Source organism: Sarcophilus harrisii, chromosome 1 (genome assembly GCF_902635505.1).
Source record: "Sarcophilus harrisii chromosome 1, mSarHar1.11, whole genome shotgun sequence".
Lineage (NCBI taxonomy): Eukaryota > Metazoa > Chordata > Mammalia > Dasyuromorphia > Dasyuridae > Sarcophilus > Sarcophilus harrisii.
This window is the reverse complement of record NC_045426.1, coordinates 581,387,347-581,407,641: the sequence shown is the minus strand read 5'-3', so window position 1 is coordinate 581,407,641 and position 20,295 is coordinate 581,387,347. Positions and strand designations below refer to the sequence as shown.

Here is a 20,295-nt window from a genome sequence, read left to right as displayed (position 1 = left end):
GAATCAAGAGAATATTGTAAACAGTAACAGCAACATTCCATGATGGTCAAATATTAACAAAGTTGGCTCTTTTCAGCAATGCAATAATCCAAGATAATTCCAAGATTTAGGATGGAGAGAAAGAACTATGGAGTCTAAATGCTCAATTGGAGCCTACTATTTTCACTTTGGGGAGGATCTGTAGGTTTGGGAAAGGTTTGGTGTGTTTTTCCCTTTTCTGTTTCTTCTTTCACAACATGACTAATGTATAAATATGTTTAACATGATTGCACATGCATAAACTGTTTCTAATTGCTTACTTAGGGACTGGGGAGGGGAACATGGGAGGGAGGAAAATTTGGAATGCAAAATCTTATTAAAAATGAATGTAATTGAAAAAATATTTTTAAAAAGAATCATTAATTTATAATAATCAGTATCAATAATGAAAAGCTGGATTCAGAAGCAATAAAGAAGAAATAAAATAAATATTTAGAAACTTGTAAAAAACTGTTTATAGAAAATTTTAAGAACTGTTTTAATCAATTATATAACCAATAAAACTGACAACCTAAATGAAATGGATGCATACTTTTAAAAATTTTAAATGCCCAAATTAGCTGAACATATTCTATTATATTCTGATGATCTTAAAAGAAGAATGGAAAGAGAAGGAAAGAGGAACATATTGAGGCAGAGATGGGAGAGAAAGGAGGGGAGAACATTATCTCATAATTGGTATATGCACCCACAAGTCTTTACAAAGAGGAAAAGTTGAAAGAGAGCTGGTAACACTCATCTGAACTGATCAAAGGAGGAAAAAATATATATAGAAATACAATGTTGGTTATAGAAATACATTTCATTCAACAGGGAAATGAGGAAGGGGAAGAATAAAAAGAGTATAGAATAAGGGAGCAACTAGTCTAAAGCAGATCAAACTCATAAAAAGGGAAACAGGACAAAAAAAAATGTCAAATATAGTTAACAAAAATTAAACAGTGAATCATAGACCTGAATAGAATTTTAGAAAAAAATAGAATTTGGATATGATTGACCTCTGGTGACTACTGAGTGGGAATAGAAAGGAGTATACTTGTTTCTTTGATACCTTCTTAAAAATCATAAATATTCAAGAAAAATGCAAAGTGCTAAGGATGATCTATGGCATGGCACTTTGTTTTATCTTTTTCCTAGTCACAGAATTTGTCATTTATCATTAGATTAGTTCAATTTAACCACTATTTTGTTTTGAAGTTTGTAGCCCAGAGTTTTTTTCCTGGAGGTATTATATGGATAATTTCGATTGGCACTTTATTTTCTGTGTTCATAAGTTCTGGGCACTTTTTTTGTTGTTATTTGTCTTAGTGTTTTCTTCTGGGAGGTGGAAGTTAAATTGCCTTTCTGCATCTTGTGTACAATAGGTTCTGCTTATGTAAAGATCATATTTTCTTTTAACACTATTGCTTTTTGCTTTTCTTTTCTAGTTTGTCTTTATCTCTGTATTTATTTTCCCAATCAGTTCTGTCTTTTGTTTCTTGGGAGACACCATTAGAGATTCAAGTTTTTCTCTTTCACCAATTATTTCTGCCTATGTAAACTGTAAATTCTACTTTTTTAATTATTATTTTTCTCTTGAACTATTCCTAACTTTCCTGCTCTGGTTTCTTGTTTTCTTGGGAATCCACAGGATACTTTGCCTTATCAGGTGTTGATTTATTTTTCTTGTCTTGATATATTCAGTCAGAGATATTGTGGCAGAGACATAGCAACTAGGGAATTGTTGAATAGGTCTCAGAGCACAGGCTGAATCCTGATGTGGGTCCCTGTCAGAGTTGGTGGGGATCGGGGAGAACCTTGTGGGGAAGGAGTGCCGAGTGAATCATTAAGGAATAGTTATCAGCCTTATATGCTGTATGTTTGTATTCATAGGGTTGTAATTTCATTAAACTCCTTGATGTCTTAGCCTATGGAAACAATTGCTATTAACACTTGATTCCAGAGTCTAGTTACAGTGATGAGTGGCTGATCAGATCAATATGAGCTTGGAATGCTCGGCCACAAGTCAAATACAAATTGTCCCTGTGAACATTTGGGGTCATTTCCCTAACTTTGTGTATCCTGTATTTCTCCTGCTAATTCAATTCTGCTTTGCCCATAAAGCACAACCACTTTCTCTGATGAGGGCACAACATTCTGGGCAGTGTTGTGCCAGTGTCTCCCAGATCATACAGTCAATTATTAATCTTAAGAGATACTTGAGAGTATCCTTGGATCACTTTTTCTGACCACCTTAAAGAGCTTGCCCTGTGTGAGTTCTCCATAAAATAGTGTACCTTTGGTGTTCGAACAGTGTGGCCAACCTAAGTGAGAAGTTCTCTCTGCAGTAGAATTGGAATGCTTGGCAGTTTAGTTCAAGAAAAGACTTCAGTGTCTGGTATCTTATCCTACCAGATGATCAGAATCATACTTCAGGGCTGCTATTTGGATGTTTTATCTCCACTAGGCAACAGTTTCCCCCTGAACTTTGTGTAGTATTTTGGTTTGCTTCTTGCTTATGAATTCATCATATAATATTGTGTAGTATAAGTATCTGTATTATTCTCCTTCCAGAATGTAACTTCATAAATGTACAGATTGGGACTTAAATAAATTCTGTATTTTCCTCCATTAAATTAGCACATGGGTAGTCCTCAATAAAGAGAGGGTACCTAATTTTTTCTAATTTACATTCCTAACTTTTCTATAGATAATACTTTTATAATAAATAATAAGTGTATAATTTATGTAATAACAATAAATATATGAAAATATAACTATAATGTAACATATAATATTAAAACAATAAATAATAAATAAATTTAACTTGGTAATATAACATGGTCTTTATTAGAGTTAGCATTTTTTCATTTAAGTTTAAAGGACTGACAAGAATTTAAATTTAATTTCAGTTTTATCTATTTGATTGACACTTCTGTCATAAGAAAATCAATCACTATGTTCTGTCACAAGGAGTAAAATCATAGGAGCCTTTTGAACATAAGGAAAGGAAGAAATTTTCTCTCCATCAAGTTGGGGATAGTGCTTCACAATGACTTTCTCTTTTAGGTCTTGTTTATAGCCAAACTGTGATAACATGGAGCTAGATGAGAGATAAAACTCCGTATTTGCTACTGGACTTTATTAGTTCCTACACTTCAACATCACTAGTCATAGAACCTCAATAAGTTAACAACACTGCCTTTTTTTTTTTTGCAGTCAAGGAAACTGAGGTTTATAGTAATGAAATACTTTGACAAAGTTTGCAGAGTGATTTAAGGGATGGCTCAAGAACATCATGTTCCTGCTTGAAAGCCCAGTTCTCTTGCCAGTAGATAAAACTTCCTCCCACACAAAGATAGATTGGTACCATGTGGAGAATTTTTTAGCTGTTGTCACTTAAGAGAGAAAACATTTCCTAGATCCCAATTAAAAATCAACTAGAAAGCAATTAACTCAACTAACCAGTGTTTGTCACTTTTAGGCAGATTCCTTTGTCATTGCACAAGACCAAGTCAAGTTATAATTTTTTTTTCTACTCTATTTATACTGTGTAACATCTGTTGTTGTTTTTTTATCACTATTCCATTACTTTTGGATTCTTTCCAAATTGTAGTGTTACCCCTCATAGCCACCATATTCTGTTTTCTGTACAAATCCTACTTATAAATAGCTCTATGAAGTAACTAGAAACAATGGTTGTTTCAGATTTATGCCACACAACCACAGAATGTAAGAGCTGGAAGAAACTTCTATTTTGCTATTTTCCTTAATAAAGCACTTTGAAATCTTTGAATAAAAGAGCATTGGAAAAAAAAAGCATTGGAATAGGACAAGTATTGTTGTAATCAAACAATATATAGCCATCCTAAATTTCTTATTACAGCTTTTAGATAATGTGAATACAGTATTTGCTTCATATATTTATTAATATCCTAGAATCTTCCTGTATTTTTAGTTTACGCCTACACTGTTAAACTCCTGAGGATCAGAATTCTCCCACTAACTTTGCATAGCATTACTCACATGTGTACACTTTAATATTTACTTGAAAATAATTTTAATCTTTTCACACAAATAAGGTCAGATCTAAACAATTGGGAAAATGTTCATTGCTGAGCCAGTGTAATAAAAGTGACAATTCTATCTAAATTAATCTATTTATTCACTGTCAACATAAAGCTAGAAAAAAATAATAACAAAATTCATCTGGAAGGTCAAAAATGTCAAGGGAATCAATGAAAAAAATGTGAAGGAAGGTGATCTACCAGATCTTAAACAGTATTATAAAACAATTTGGTACTACCTAGGAAATAGATTGATAGGTTAGTGGAATAGATTAATTTCAAATTATATCTTAGCAAATAATCATAGTAACCAGTATATGATAAATATAAAGATTCAAGCTTTTGGAACAAAAACTCAATATTTGATAAAAAAAAAAAAAGCAACATTTTGCATCATATACCAAGACAGGGTCAAAATGGGTTTATAATTTAACATAAAGGTTGAGACCATAAGCAAGTTAAGCGAGCATAGAATAGTTTATCTGTCAGATCTATGGAGAAGGAAAAAATTTATGACCAAACAAGAGATCTAGAGCATTGCAAAATGTAAAATATATAATTTTAATTAAATAAAATTTAAAAGATTCTGTACAAATAAAACCAATGCAATCAAAATTAAAAATGGGAAAAACTTGTAATAAGTATCTCTGATAAAGGTCTTATTTCTCAAATATATAGAGAATTGAATCAAATTTATAAAACTGTATGTCATTCATTCCCAGTTGATAAATGGTCAAAAGATATGAACAAGCAGTATTCAATATGAACAAGCAGTATTCAGACAGAGAAATCAAAGCTACCTATAGTCATGTGAAGGGATGCAAATTAAAACAACTCTTAAGGTTCCACCTCACTCCTATCGGATTGGCTAATATGACAAAAAAGGAAAATTACAGATGTTGGGATGTGGGAAAACTGGGATATGAATGCAGTGTTGGTGGAGTTGTGAACTGAATCAACCATTTTGGAGAACAATTTGGAACTAGACCCAAAGGGCTATAAAATTGTACATATCCTTTGGTCCAGCAATACCACTGCTAGGTTTATATCCCAAAGACACTAACAAAAAGGAGGGGCAAGAACATATTTGTACAAAAACATTTATAGCAATTCTTTTTATGGTGGCTAAGAATTGGAAATTGAAGGGATGCCTATCAATTAAGGAATGGCTAAACAAGCTGTAGTACATGATTGTAATGGAATATTATTATACTATAAGAAATGACAAGTAGGATGATTTCAGAAAAATTTGAAAAGGCTCATAAGAATTGATGCAAAGTAAAGTGAACTGATCCAGGAGATTGTTGTATACAGTAACAGCAGTATTGCTTGAAGAACTGTGAATAACTTAGCTATTCTCTGCAATACAATGATCCAAGAAAATCCCAAAGAACTAATGATGAAGCATATTATCCATCTTCAGAGAAATAACTGATATCGTTTGAATATAAACTGAAGAATGCTATTTTTAATTTCTTTCTTTTTTTTTTCTTTTGAGTCTTGAGCATAATGACTAATATGGAAGTGTTTTACATGATTGCATATGTATAATCTATATCTGATTGCTTACTATCTAGGAGGGCAGAGGGAAAGGAAATAAAGGAAGGAAAGGAGATAAAGAATTTGGAACTTAAAACTTTTTTTAAATTATTAAAAGTTTGGTTTTAACACGTAATTGAGAGAAGAATAAAATATTTTAAAAAGAAAATAATTCTAATGAATGATCATTTATATGAAAGCACTTCTTTTAAAACTATATGGATAAAGATGGCATATTTACTGAGAAATATTGATCTGTATAAAAAGGTTTCTTTTCACTGAATGTAATTAGAAATCATAAATCTGGTCTATCCAAAATTACTATACAATAGTTTTACTACATTTGAATTCTATTCAAAAATATGTATTAAGCACTTATAATATATAAGGTATTATGCTATATATATAAAAAAACCCAACAATGAAACAATCCTTGGTAATTTTTTATTGATCTTTCCCCCAATTACATCTAAAAATAATTTCAGCATTCTTTTTTTCAAATTTTACTTCCAAATTCCTTCACTTTGTTCCTCCTTCTCCTCTTCCTCTCAAGGAGAAAGCAAGCAAATTGATGTAGCTTGCAAAACACATTTCCATGGATGTATATCATTCCACGGGGGGCAAAAAACAATGAAAGCAAAAAAAAAGTATCTTTGATCAAGCAATTTACATTTTATTGGGGAATAGTCAACATCAAGCAAGCAAGCAAGCATACAGGACAGAAAAAGTCCCTGTACTAAATGAGTTTACATTCTAATGAAGAAGAATGCATATGTCTAAATTAAGATGTCCAAGATAAGTTCAGAGTAAATGGAATGAAGCATTAGAATGAAGGGCCCTAGAAGCTGACAGGATTGGGAAAGTTTCTGAGGAAATGTTGGCTAAGGATAATTGAAGAGGAAGCACTAATATTGATATCAAAGAAGACTTAATAGAGAAGGTAGTATTTGCAATTGAACCTTGAAATAACATATGATTCCTGAGTGGTAGAGATAAAGAGGGATTGTATTCCAAGCATAGAAAACCGTTTATGAAAATACTCAGAGGCAAGATGGAGTATTGCATTTGGGGTTTGCCTAGAACACTGAATTTTTGAAAGAGTGTAGCATGAAATAAGATAGGATTAGAGAGCTTTATTATGTGTTACCCTTGGCCCACACTCCAGCATCAAGGCTTAGATAGAAAAATAATAGAATGATGTCAGTCAACAAATATTATGTGTCTGCTGTGTACTAAGCACACTGCTAATCCTGGAGGATGCAGAGAATGGCAAGAGTCAGTCCCTGCCCTCAGGGAACTCACAGTCTAATGAGGGAAACAACATATAGTGATATACAAACAAGCTATAGACAATAAATAATGATCAACAGAGGGAACACACTGGAATTAAGAGAAATTGGGAATGAATGGCTTCCTATAAAAAGTGATAGTTTTAACTGCCACTTGAAGAAAGTCAGAAGCTAGAAATGAGCAGGGAAAATGTTTCAGTCATGAGGGACAGCTAGAGAAAATGCCCAAAGTGAGCTATAGTATCTTGTTTGAGAAATGTAAAGGAAGGGAGAGTCACTAGATGGAAGAGTACAAGTTGGGGTCTAAGATATAAGAAGACTGGAGAGGTGTATGGGAGCAGGGGAGACTGGGCTTTGAAGATTATGAAGGCTTAGGTACAGGTGATAACTGTATCAGAGGAGAGAAGGGGTCATACTTGAAATGTTACAAAGATAAAATAACAAGACTTGGCAACAGATTGAAAAATGGGTAGTAAGAAAGAGTGAGAAGTCAAGGATGATACCAAGTTTGGAAGCCTAAGTGACTGGGAGGATGGTGGTACAGGATAGTAATAGCAAGGTTGAGGGTTAGGTAGGAAGACAAATTACCTTGTGTTTACTTTGTTATAGGCTTCCTTTATATTTCTACATATAGTTTCCTCTAATAGAATATATGATGTTTGTTACAGGGAGTATTTCATTCCCATTATCTAGCATGATCCAAAGTAGATGCTTAATATTTGTTTGATTGCTTGAAGCCTACTTTAGTAAAATCTGTATCATAGAATTTCACATATTTGGAAAATATATTTAAAAGAATGAAATTATCCCATTATGATTTGTTAAAATGTTTTTGCTGATTTTTTTTCCTGATTCTTTAAGAATTAAGGTGTCCCTAACATATTTTAATATTGTATCACATCTTTAGCTGCTTGTATAGTTTCCCTTCTTTTGAAAACTGAACACAATAGAACTATTTTATTCCCTTTGAAATAAATTTCATTAATTATTTCTTCTTTTCAGAGTAACTGACATATTTCTATCACTAAAATGCATTGTTTTCCAGTATCTAGGAAAAAAACAACAACAATTGATGTATATTAGGTTTTTAGCAATATGGAAAAGTAAGTTAACTCTTGGTAGTGATTGATACTTTAATTCCAATAAAATGAAATATATGCGTTCAGACTTCTTGAATTTGCACGTTTTCTGGCATAAATTATATTACTTAGATTAGATTTAGTAATAGAGACTAACAGGTTCTAAATCTATAAATTAAAAAAATAACTAGTATAATATACTATATATTAAAACTTGACATTCAGATAATGAGAACTATACTATATCACTGGTTCTCAAACTTTTGTTCTCAGTATCTTTTTACTATTAAAAATTATTGAGGATCTGCCCAAAGAATTTTTATTTATATGGATTATATTTATAGATACTTATGATATTAGAAATGAAAACTAACTTTGAATTTTTAGACCTTCTGAAAGGATTTCAGAGAACCCCAATTCTCTGGACCACACTTTGACAGCCACTGTACTATACCACATATTTAAAGACCATATTTGCTAATTACAACATAAATTTAGGAAGGAGAGACTCTCAGGGATTTCTGGCCAAAGCAGAAACCATTGTTATTTACATTCAATCTGAGTCAATCAGGATCCAAACAATGACCAAATGGGACTTAACCTAGGGCCTAATGGTGGCCAATGAGAATCAGATTGGTTTAAGGTCTGGTTCTTAAGAAAGACATCTAGCCAGTAGACCCCAAAATATCTTGGGGGAGGGTTCAGAGATCCAAAAGAAAAGGTTTTTTTGGACTAGTTGAAAAAGGAGATTCTTTGCTGCAATTGTTCCCTAGTCTTACTCACTGAATGGGTGCCGCCTTAGTCAAACAGACCTTATGAAGACGTTAGCTTAAAAAGGCCAAGTTCTCCCATTTCATCCAAGTTGTCCTGATCTGTATTTTGCCACCATACCCAGGTGGCTCTGGAGAGGAAAGTGAAAGAGGTAATCTTGCACAGCCCTCCCTTGCTTACATCCAATCACTTGCATGTCATGGTCCTCTTCCAGAATGAAGGACAAACAACAACATAGATCAAGAGAAACAATCATATTCTAAAAGCAAATACACCAAGACAGAAGTTCCCTTCCATAGCATTGGTCATCAGATACAGAAATCAGAAGCCAAGAGAGATTTTATAGTAGTAGTCTTAAAGAACTCTACTGAGCATTAGTATGCATGAACTTTTGCAGGTGAGGCAGCAAGTAACTATTAAGTCCTCCCTCTGGATTAAAAGAATAAAGGCCTACTCTAATGTACCTTGCTTTTCATGAATCCCTTTCCTTTACTTCCAATGTATTATTTCAAATCAGTGGTCATATTACACATGTTAAAACAATTACACAAAGATGTAAAAATAAAAGACTTCTTAATCAACTTGCCGCATAAGAAAATTTTGAGAAAATTTTTCAATTTTAGAAAACTTAGTATCTAAATCAAATAATATCCAAATCTTTTCTAGCACTAAATAAATTGTACAAGGGCTAGTGACTGGTAGCAAAGGCAGAAATAAGAAGAGAAATAAAATCAAATATTTATGAATGAATATATGGGAAAATTTTCCGAAACAGTTTTATAAAATTGTTTTCAAGAAATATTTCTAGATCTTACCAACTAATTTTTTTGTTCGAAGGGAGAATGTCTAGAAAAACATATTTTTTCTGATGTTTACCATCTGATGTTTACCAATATGGTTTTTTTCTCTCTTGCTTTAGTATCTTTATGCTATGTATGTAGCTCCTTCAGCTACCCTTGATATTGGATTAGAGAAGAAAAAGAAAAAAGAGATTTATATGAAAATAGACCCACCATTTGAAGATCTTTTTGATGCAGCAGAAGAATACATCCTACTCCTCCTTCTTGAACCCTTCAAAGAGATGGTGAAATCAGATCAAATTAATTATGGACAGGTATTGTGACATACTTTACTTTTGTTTGGGCTGTCTCAAAGATTTCCTTTTTACTTGTTTAATACAAAATTAATCAGCAATATTGATGGGGTTTAGATTTGGGGAACCAAAATGAAATTAGGGTTATTGGTGGTCAGGGAGTTAAATAAGGTCTAATGGCAGCGCAAGGATAGGGAGTTCTGAGGATTCCCTTTCTGGTGGTGCAGAGATCCCCTGTAAAGGAATTTACAGACCCGAAAACCTAGATTAATAAAAGAGATTTATTATGGGCATTGGAAGTAAGGTTCTGGTTAAGGAAATAGGTGAGGGTAAAGAGAAGATGGCACTGGAAACAGTATTCCAGTGGGCAGAGACCCTTGGTGTGCCAAGCGTAGGGCTGGCATGTTTGGAACTCTGCAAAGAGAGGGTTTTAGTTTGGCTCTTTTATAATAGGGGGCTTTGGCTGCAAGTTGAAGGGGGCTTGTGGGTAGAGTCCCAGGTTGGCTCTTCGATAGGTTTCAGCTAGAGTTAGAATTTGAATTGAATTCAATGGGTTTCAGGACTGAGCCAACCCCACCCAGATAACAAAGATGAAACTGTTTGTGCTTGGGGTGGAGTCCCCTCACTGAGGCAGAGTCGAAGAAGATTTTCTCCTTTAAGGATTTTTAGAGTTTTTGGGTTACCTCTTCAATATGGTCAGCATCTCAGTAGAGAAATAAAAGAAACATGTCTCTTAGAGCAGTACATTTGTTTTATACATGTGACTTCATTTTATACATGTGACTTTTATACATGTGACTTCAAATCAAGATTTGGCCATTAACCAAAATTGGCATGGGAAGAATATTGGTGATATCAGAGGAAAATATTTCTCAAATTATCTCCCCCTCAAATTTTGTTTCTACATTTGTTATTATATAACTTATATCACAACAAAATATCTAATTCTGGGATATTTTCTGGTTTTTTTATAAATACCATAAGAAGACAGAGATCTGAGTTTTGGTTTCCTATAAAGAAATAAGCTGTTATATACTGAACTTGGCCCTTCTCACTGTTTCAAAGCAACATTCTGTTTGCATTAATTGATTAATCCCATTTAAGTTTTTTTTTTAATGTTACATGAATTATGATATTATACCCATAAAGTAGAGCCTATAATTGCCACACTATCAATTTAAAGCATAGCTTCATGCTTATTAAGTCAGAATGTTTTATTTGATGCAAGTTTTATCTCTTAAACATATTGCTGTCCTTCTGAGATCATTTCCAGTTTACCTTGCATAGATCTTTGTATGTGACTGCATGTTGCCTCTCACCTTACACTGTGAACTCCTTGAGTCAAGAACTGTTCTTTTTCTTTGTATCTCCAGTCCTTACTACAGTGCCTGAGAATTCAATACATGCTAGTTAATTAATTGACTGACCTCTTTTATCATAAAAAGGTTATTTTGAGTCAATATTTAAATTTGTTTTTCTTATTGATGGATGGAATCAGTACTTTTTAGTATCCACATTGTGTTATTTTAGGAGGTAAAAGAAAGTGTCATGATTTTACATCTGATAGGATGCTTCATTTTTCCATTTTTTCCCCATGTATACTTAGAAATTCCTCATATAGTGATGGGTTGTTGAGGCATCATGGTACAATGGCACATGGAACATGGTACATAATACAATGAAAAAAGAATTGCCTCAGGAACAAGAAGTAGAGAAATCAAACAACTCAACTTGAAAAAAAAGAAATGAACTCTCAAAATAAAAATACTCTCCATATATATTGCCAAGTGATTCTATCAAACATTCAAAGAATAATTCTAATATTATAAAAATGTTTGGGAAAAAATGAAAAATAGGAATTCTATGAAAGAATTCTTTCTATAATTAAATATGGTTTTGATACCCAAATTAGGGAAAGTCAAAATAGAAGCAACTATAGGTCAAAATCCCTACCAATATCAGTGCAACATTTGAAAATAAAACATTAGCAAAAGGAGGCTACAGAAACATATCAAAAATATCAGTATACTATGACCAGATTAGATTTATGCTGAAAATTCAGGTTGTTTCAAGATTAAGAAAACTGTAAACATAGGAGACCATGTTAATTGCAGTAATATCAAAAATCATATCATTATATCAATAAATGGAGAAAAGGTTTTTGACAAAATAAAACACTAAAGGACAGGAGTAAGTAGACTTTTTTTCTTAATGTGACAAATAGCATTTATCTAAAACTTAATAGCCTGCATTATATGTAAGAGGGGTAAACTAAAGGTCTTTCTAGTAATGTCAGGAGTAAAACCAAATATCCATTTTTTCCCATACTATTTGATACAGTGCTAGAAATGCTAACTATAGCAGTAACACAAGAAATAGAAATATCAGGAATGAAGAGAAGTCAATTTTTGTACATGATATGCTGGGTTTACTTAGAGACTCCAAAGCAGTCAACAAAAAATTGATTGAAACATTAGCTTCAGCAAATGAATAAGATATATATTTTTTAATCCACATAAATAACCAACATCTTTTATACTAACAGCTTTTTATTTTTCAAAATACATGCAAAGATAGTTTTCAACATTCATCTTTTTAAAACCTCCCATATTTCTGCATATTATTAACAAAACCCAAGAGAAAAGAGAAATTTCATTTAAAAATAACAGAATATATAAAGTATTTGACAGTCTACCTGCCAAGACACACACACAAAAATTATATTAATATAATTATAAAATATTTTATGGAAATAAAAACAGACCTTAATAATTGTAGAAATATTAATTGCTCATGAATAGGATGAATCAATATAATAAAAGTGACAATACTAACTAAATTGATTTATTTGTTCGGTATCATAACAATTAAACTACCAAAGGATTACTTTAAAGAGCTAGAAAAATAAGGAAATTCAGATGCAGGAAAAAAAGATCAAGAGCATTAAGAGAAATAAGGAAAAAAAAAAGTAGGAAGAAAGAAGAGAGTTGTTAAGCAGTGGGAGATCTCAAAACTATAATGCAACATGAAATAATTTTTTACTGATGAAAAGATCAGATATACCACATAGAAAAGCAATGAAAACATTAGCATACTATTTGATAAGCTGAAATCTTTAGTTGTTATGTAAAGACCCATGAATTGAGAAATTTTTCTGGGAAAATTTGAAGGCAGTCTTACTTGAATTAGATTTAAACAAATACCTCAGACCATATAACAAAATTAACTCTAAATGGAGTTAAAGGGTCAGATCATAAACAGGGAACAGAGATGAAGTTTCAGGTCTATAGATAAAGAGTTTATGGCCAGGTGATAGATAAAGATCATAGAAGATAAAATGGATAATATTGATTACATAAAAAGGTTTTTCACAGACCAAACCAATGCAGATAAAATTAAGAAGGAGATAGTTAACTGGGGAAAATCTTTACAGAAGTTTTTCTGATAAAGATTTTATCTCAAAGATCATATATATATATGAAATTGATTCATAAGAATAATAGCAATTATCCTGTTAATAAGTAATTTTAAAATATGAATAGGCAATTTTGAAAGAGGAAATATAAGCCTTCAAAAGTCATATAGAAATTCTTGAAATTGTTCCTAACTTTTGTTATTGTTTTGAATGGTTCAAATCATCTCTGATTTTTCATGACCCCATTTTGGAATTTCCTTGGCCAAGATACTACAGTGGCTTGCCATTTCCTTTGCCAGCTAATTCTATAAATAAGTAACCTGAGACAAACAAGGTTAAGTGACTTGCCAGGGTCACACAGCTATTAAATGTCTGAGGCCAGATTTGAACTCATGAAGATGTCTTCCTGACTCCAGGACCATCATTTTATCCACTGTATAATCTAGTTGCTTTCTAATTTTAGAAATGCATATTAAATCAACTCAAAGGTTCCACCTCTCATCAGACTGTTAAAAGTTGACAAAAAAAGGAAAAACCAAACGGGCACATTATTGCACTATGAGTGGAGCTATAAACTTGTCAATCAGTCAGTAAGCACGTATTAAGCACTGGGGATCCAAAGAAGGGTAGAGGACAGTCTCTGTCCTCAAGGAGCTCATAATCTAAAGGGGGTATCTTGTTTAATGTACAGTCAGAACAAGTTTTGAAGGCAAATGCTGAGGTTGCACGTGTAAGTAGCTGTACAAATGGTACCTGTGACAGCATCAGAGAAGTTCAGAAGAAGAGTGGGGTTGAAGGGATTAATAACAAGTTCTGAACTCCGATCATATAGTCACTAATCATGGCTCCAAACAATTGATGGTGAAATATAGCTGCACCTCTTAACAAAGAGATGATGGAGCAGAGGAATGGGATGAGACTTGATAGAAGTGATCAATCAATGTGTTGGTTTCTTTTTCTAGTAACTCTATTTCTTTGTTACTGAGTAAAGTTCTATTGGAGCTGGCATAGGTCATTGGGAAGTGAGAGTTTGAAACAGAAGTTGATTTAAGTGATAATGCTATTTCATAGATATTACTTTGATCTTTGAAATAATGACTTTTGGAACACCCTGGATAATGTATTGATGATTTAAGATACAACATTATTTTTATTAGGTGGAGCTGTTGCAACAAAATCGACAGCTGGACTCCTGGTATTTAAGAAAGCTGCAGGCTATGCACAGAGAATCTACTCCCAAGACTGAAGAGGTAAGACTAAAATTCATCCTTATACAAAGACTTTCTCTTGAAGAATTGGTACTTTACTTATCAATAATAGAAAATGAAAACAAGCTTTGCTTAAATTGGAGCAATGGATTTTGATTTACTAGTCAAGACTATTGACTGCCATTAACATCTTGTAGACTTATTTAACCCCATAGCAGGAAAATTAAATAGATGATTTGTTTTAGATTCTCTCCACAGCTCATCTTCCCCAGGTGGGACAGTTAAGATTTTTATTTTAACTATTATATTTTAATTATTATATTAAAACAAAACCAGAAATGGTTTTGTTTTAATGCTGTTGGTCAATTTTCAGAGCAGCCACATTTTTCCACCTATTATAAATTCAGGACAGATCTCTCCCATATGGGAAGGGAGGTGTTTAATTGACAAAAGTAATAAGTAATTTAAAAGTGAAAAGGAATTGACTGTTTAAAGGAAAAATTATTAGATTGCGTATTTTTATTTGTTTAGTATTTTGTTAATGTATTTTATTTATTAATGTATGTTACAAAATTGTATCTTAATACATAAGCTCTGGATTTAAAACATTACATAATAGCCAACATTCATATAGCACTTCAGGTTGGTGAAGTGCTTTACATGGGTTATCTTGTTTGATCTTCACAACAGCCCTGTGAGTTGTAGGTGCTTTTATAATCTCCATTTTAGAGACAAGGAGCCTGAGGCTGAGAAAGATTTGAAATCGGTTTTTGTAACTTGAGACCAGTACTCTATCCATTGTTCCACCTTGTTGTTTCTATAATTATATAGAATATAATATATAATAAATATGTAATTATATGAAACATAAGTATAATCTCTATTATTAATGTGTTAGATAATATTATGATAATATAATATGATGTAACAACATCATCATAAATTCATGTGTCAATCTTCAAATCAACAACATAAATTTAAAGTATTTCAAAATTACTCTCTCTACTAAGGGAAAGCTAGGTTTAAAACAGTCTGTGGACTTTTTTTTTTTTTTTAACCATAGTGTTACATTTCTTTAGGTGAAGTAATGGGAGGAATTCAAGAGATAGCAGACTTCCAGAAAACTTACCTGTTCTCATTCTCTTGTATATTCAACTACAAATTATTCAAAATTCTCTGCTCTAATCTTGTCAAAATTAAAAAGTACTCTCAAAAGATAGTACTCATAATTTGTCTAGCTGTTAAATCAGTTAGCTGGATGGACTGCTCAGTTCTTCTACTGACTTGTTCTGAGCTAATAATTAACTTTTGACTCTTGTCCCCCATTTTTCAAAATAGAGATTGTTTCATTTTTTGTATTTGTTGTATCCATAATTCCTGTCACCAAGTCTGACACATCATAAGCAATAAATAATTGTTTGTTAACTGACATATTGATTGATAATGAAAATGGGAAAAATCTATGCTCTGAGATAGATATTTGTAAAAGTGCTTGACAATTTAGTAGATGTTCCTATGTATGTTCACAACTTCTTTGTATTACATTAGGAGCCCGTATTGGATTTACCACTCCCTTATATTCCTAAAGAAACACAACTTTGGAATAAAGTTCCTAAGGAATTTAGACATCTCAACTTTAATTATCTGCTTACCAACAAGCTGGAGTTTGAACATTTTCGTCAGTTTCTTGCTTCTCATTCTGCTAGGTATGTAATGTTTACCATTTATAAATTTATTTAACTTGTTAGACATAATGATTAAGCATTCTTTTCCAATCTGCTTTCAATTGAATATATTTCCATAATCCTTTGATTCTGAAATTTGCTTTTTTCCAAACCTAAAAGTATTATGCTAAATTCCCAAGAATTGCTGAATATATTTATTTGGTATGGCTTTATATATTTTTGTTTTCAGATTTAGGTTTAACATCTTTTAAAAAGAAGATCAATTGTTTAAAATCTTCAAATTTAAGTAAAAATACAACAATTAAATTATTTTAGCACTGACTGCTTTTAAAATAATGACTGTCTTCTGTGTTTTCCTTCTATTATAATCTTTTGTTTAGGTATGATATTGATGTTTTGGGGAAAATAAAGTTAATCTGGTCACAAGAGTATACTTATTATAACATTTCAATAATACTACATTTTTTTCTTAAAGAATTGAAGTTATTCTGTATGGATATGTATACATATATTGTATTTAACATATACTTTAACATATTTAGCATGTATTAGTCTACCTGACATCTGGGGGAGGTGGTAGGGGGAAGGAGGGGAAAAATTGGAACAAAAGGTTCTACAATTGTCAATGCTGAAAAATTACTCATCCATATATCTTGTAAATAAAAAGCTATAATAAAAAAAGAATTGAAGTTATTTTAATATTTCACAGAATGAGACATGTCTCATATATGTGATAATGCAGTGTTTGTGTGTACAACTGAATATAAACAAAAACAAATGTTAAAAGTTTTGCACAAGAACTGAGAATTTTCAATATATTTGTTTAATATAGACTCAGCCATCATCTCTTGCTGAGGAGCTCCTTCATGTTTAGCAAAAGATGACTTCTCAGTGTAGAATTTGACTCTAGCAGTCAGTGACAGTTCCTGAAGCTCATTCTCATGTATATACTTGATCAAACTGTTCTTTTGTTGTAGCAGAGTTTTCTCCTTTTTTTTAGTGAAAATTGGATTTTTACTAATAAGTTAATATTGATAACATTATTAATATAATATTAAATTAATTATTATATAATTATTAAATCAATAATATCAGTAGTACTATTAATATAATGTCAATAAGGTAATAACATCTTAATGAGTTAACACTTATTTTTATATTGGATTGAAATGAATCATAATATCATAAATGAAGATGTAATTCTTGAACTTTGTTGAAGAAGTGCTTTGAATATAATGATATTATAGCTTCCAGTTCTCTTTGTCCTATCATATATTTACAAAATAGTTACTTAGGTAACTATTTTAAAGTAAAGTATAAAATTAGAGTATAGTGTATAGTTATCAAGGCTTACCTTCCAGCTAGTGATCAGATTCAACAATTTCAACCCTGTTATTGTTATACATTATGTTAATTAGTCTTGGACATGTGCCTTCTAAATACTTTTAAAAATAATGATTTGTTTAGCAGAAATGGAATATGTCTTTTTATAGTATGGATCTCATGTGCTGGACCGACATTGAGCAGTTCAGAAGAATACTTCATCAAGATAAAAAGCAAAGAGAAGCAAAATCAATAGAGATTAAAAACAAATACCTTAACAAGAAATACTTTTTCGGACCCAACAGCCCAGCTACAAAAGAGCAACAAGATGAGGTATCAGTATTTCAAAATAGAAGCTTCCAAGCTAAATTTTTATTCACACTTGTACATAAAGACTGAGATTTTCTGCTTACTTATTTCATTTGCATGATAGACATTCTAAAATAGTTTATTTTTTATGGCTATTTATCTTGGTAAAATAAGTGCCTTCCATTACTTTTTATTTTTTTTAGAGGTCTTGTTTAAAGAAGCATTGGTCAAAGAAGCATAGTCAAAGTAAAATTTCATACAAGATTGACTATGATTGGGGGCATTTGGGGGTACCTAATATTCACTTGGATTTCAGCAAAACATTTAACAAAATATCTTACTTTGCTTTTGGACATAAAAATGGATAAGTAAGTAGAATGCTTGTTGAATTTAATTGGAAAAGAGACATGTAAGTTAGATTAGAGGTGTTAGTTTGGCAGCTCATGGTCCCTGGCTGCAGAATTCCCAATTGGAGCCTGAAGTAGATTAAAATGTAATTGAGAAAACATAGAGGGAACTGTGAATCAAATTTGTAAAAAATAAGAGCCATGCCCCAATTGATAAATGATCAAATGGTACATCTGATGTACCTGTATGTGATAGATCTGTGATTAAATTGTTGGTTTTTCCTCTGCTGGTTCCAATGCTCTTTGAAACCATCTAAGCCTTCTCATCTTGTGCTCTTTTTTTGCTCTGTGCATCCCATAAATCTTTCATAAGGGGTCCTCCCAACATCAGGAGGCACTTCTTATAGATCTCCCAACACTGTGTGAATACCAGTGGACCAAACATTTAATAGAGAAAGTGATAGAAATCCATCTTTCATGCTATTTCTGCTGTGCAATTGCTTTGACAAAGATAATTTTTTTCTATACTTTTCATTTCAACCTCTAGTCCTTCCATGCCTGAGTACTTTCTGAGGCTGTCACTCCTATATAGGAATGCTCCAGAGCCAGCTCCAACCAGCTGCTGCTTATTAAATTTTTATGTGAGCATTTACATCTTGGAAATAATCAAGATGCAAATTAGGGCTTAGTTTATTGTTTTGTTGATTATCTAGACTCAAGAAAATATCAGTGATTCAGATTAAGCTTAAAAGTGTATCAAAAAAAATTTTTTTTGAGATGGCTGTTAAATATTTATTAGCACATTCCTGCCCCAATGTTTATTTCACTTTCCTACTTATCTTATAGCTATGTTTACAAGTCCTATGTAGTTAACTTCACAATAACAAGATTAAATAAACCACATTATTATTTAACCTCGTTAATGTTGAATTGCTGAAGGGATTTTTTTTAAAATGAGGGAGTCGGTTTCTTCAAGATCTTACAAGAATCAAGAACATCACTTAGATAACATTCTACACCTGAAGAGTACAGAAAGGAAAAATTGTCAGCATCCTTTCAGATTACTTAATAAAACATAAATGTAAAAGTCTTTACTGCTAGGTATAGGAAATAATGGAACAGTAGCCATTCTTTAGAATGGTAGATAGAAGTGAAACCAAGAAAGTGTATTATAGATCTTAATAATAAAGGTTATATAAATATGATTATAGGATTATTTTAATTAATATCTCTTTAGGGAATTGCTTTTGGGGGAACTGACACTATGAAGTTATTTCATTTTTAATTTTTGTAACAATTTTTCCCCATTCCTATTTCTCATCCACACCTAGGGTGGTAATATGTGGAGTAAAGTTAGGAAAGTTCCAAAGTATGCTTTTCTTATTTTCCAAAAAGATCTGCTGATTGGATCATGTGACATTGTCCCTCAATAATCCCTAGTTTTCAAAAATATAAATGTTTGCTTTTAGCCACCTTTGGATTTGATAATTAGTTGTCAAGTTCTAGTCCTTGCTGAAACTATCTCAGCACCATTGCTAATTATTTAAAATATATCTCCTCCTTCATTAGCCACAGGACAGAAGATGCCATTATGATCTACTTTTTGAGATGGAAATGAAACTCCTTCAAATTGAGAGTTCTGATATATTGGTATAATCAAGAAAATGAATTTACCAATCGATTACAATCATGGCACAGAGCCTGAAAATTAACAATGAGATCAATTATTTTGTTTCCTTCCATATTTACTTTCAAAAATATAAGTGTACACATTAACAGGTGATAGGAGATTGTGTCTTTCTCTCCTTTCTCCCACCCCTTGCAAAAAAAAAGAAATGCCTACCTTTTTAATGCTGTAACATTGGAACAGTTTTGTAATGTTCCAGTAATGTTTGTCCTATTCTATATTGTTTTAAAGACTTTTTAAAACTCATACTGAAGATAGCTAGCAAATACGTCATATTTCATAAATGTTAATGAGGTACCTATAAAAGGTCAGTATATACATACTGAATAAATTCTTTTCTCTATCCAATGTTGGAAAAGTAGATGAGTGTGAATATATATTCACATTCACTAAATTTTACATGAAGGAGAAAAAAAAAAAGGTTTCAACTCTGAGACAAATTTTTATTCACAGACTATGAGAAAT

At 31.9% G+C, this 20,295-nt stretch overlaps 1 protein-coding gene across 5 annotated transcripts in view; it reads left to right on the top strand.

The window, feature by feature from the left end:
• The window catches only part of RGS22 (regulator of G protein signaling 22), a 162,066-nt gene that overhangs the window by 95,900 nt on the left and 45,871 nt on the right, over positions 1 to 20,295 (top strand). For all 5 annotated transcript variants that reach the window (XM_031947043.1, XM_031947040.1, XM_031947042.1 and 2 more), the window contains 4 exons: positions 9,683 to 9,877; positions 14,429 to 14,521; positions 16,028 to 16,185; positions 17,658 to 17,820. In XM_031947043.1, the coding sequence (XP_031802903.1) occupies positions 9,683 to 9,877; positions 14,429 to 14,521; positions 16,028 to 16,185; positions 17,658 to 17,820 (609 nt within the window). The remainder of the gene's footprint in view (positions 1 to 9,682; positions 9,878 to 14,428; positions 14,522 to 16,027; positions 16,186 to 17,657; positions 17,821 to 20,295) is intronic.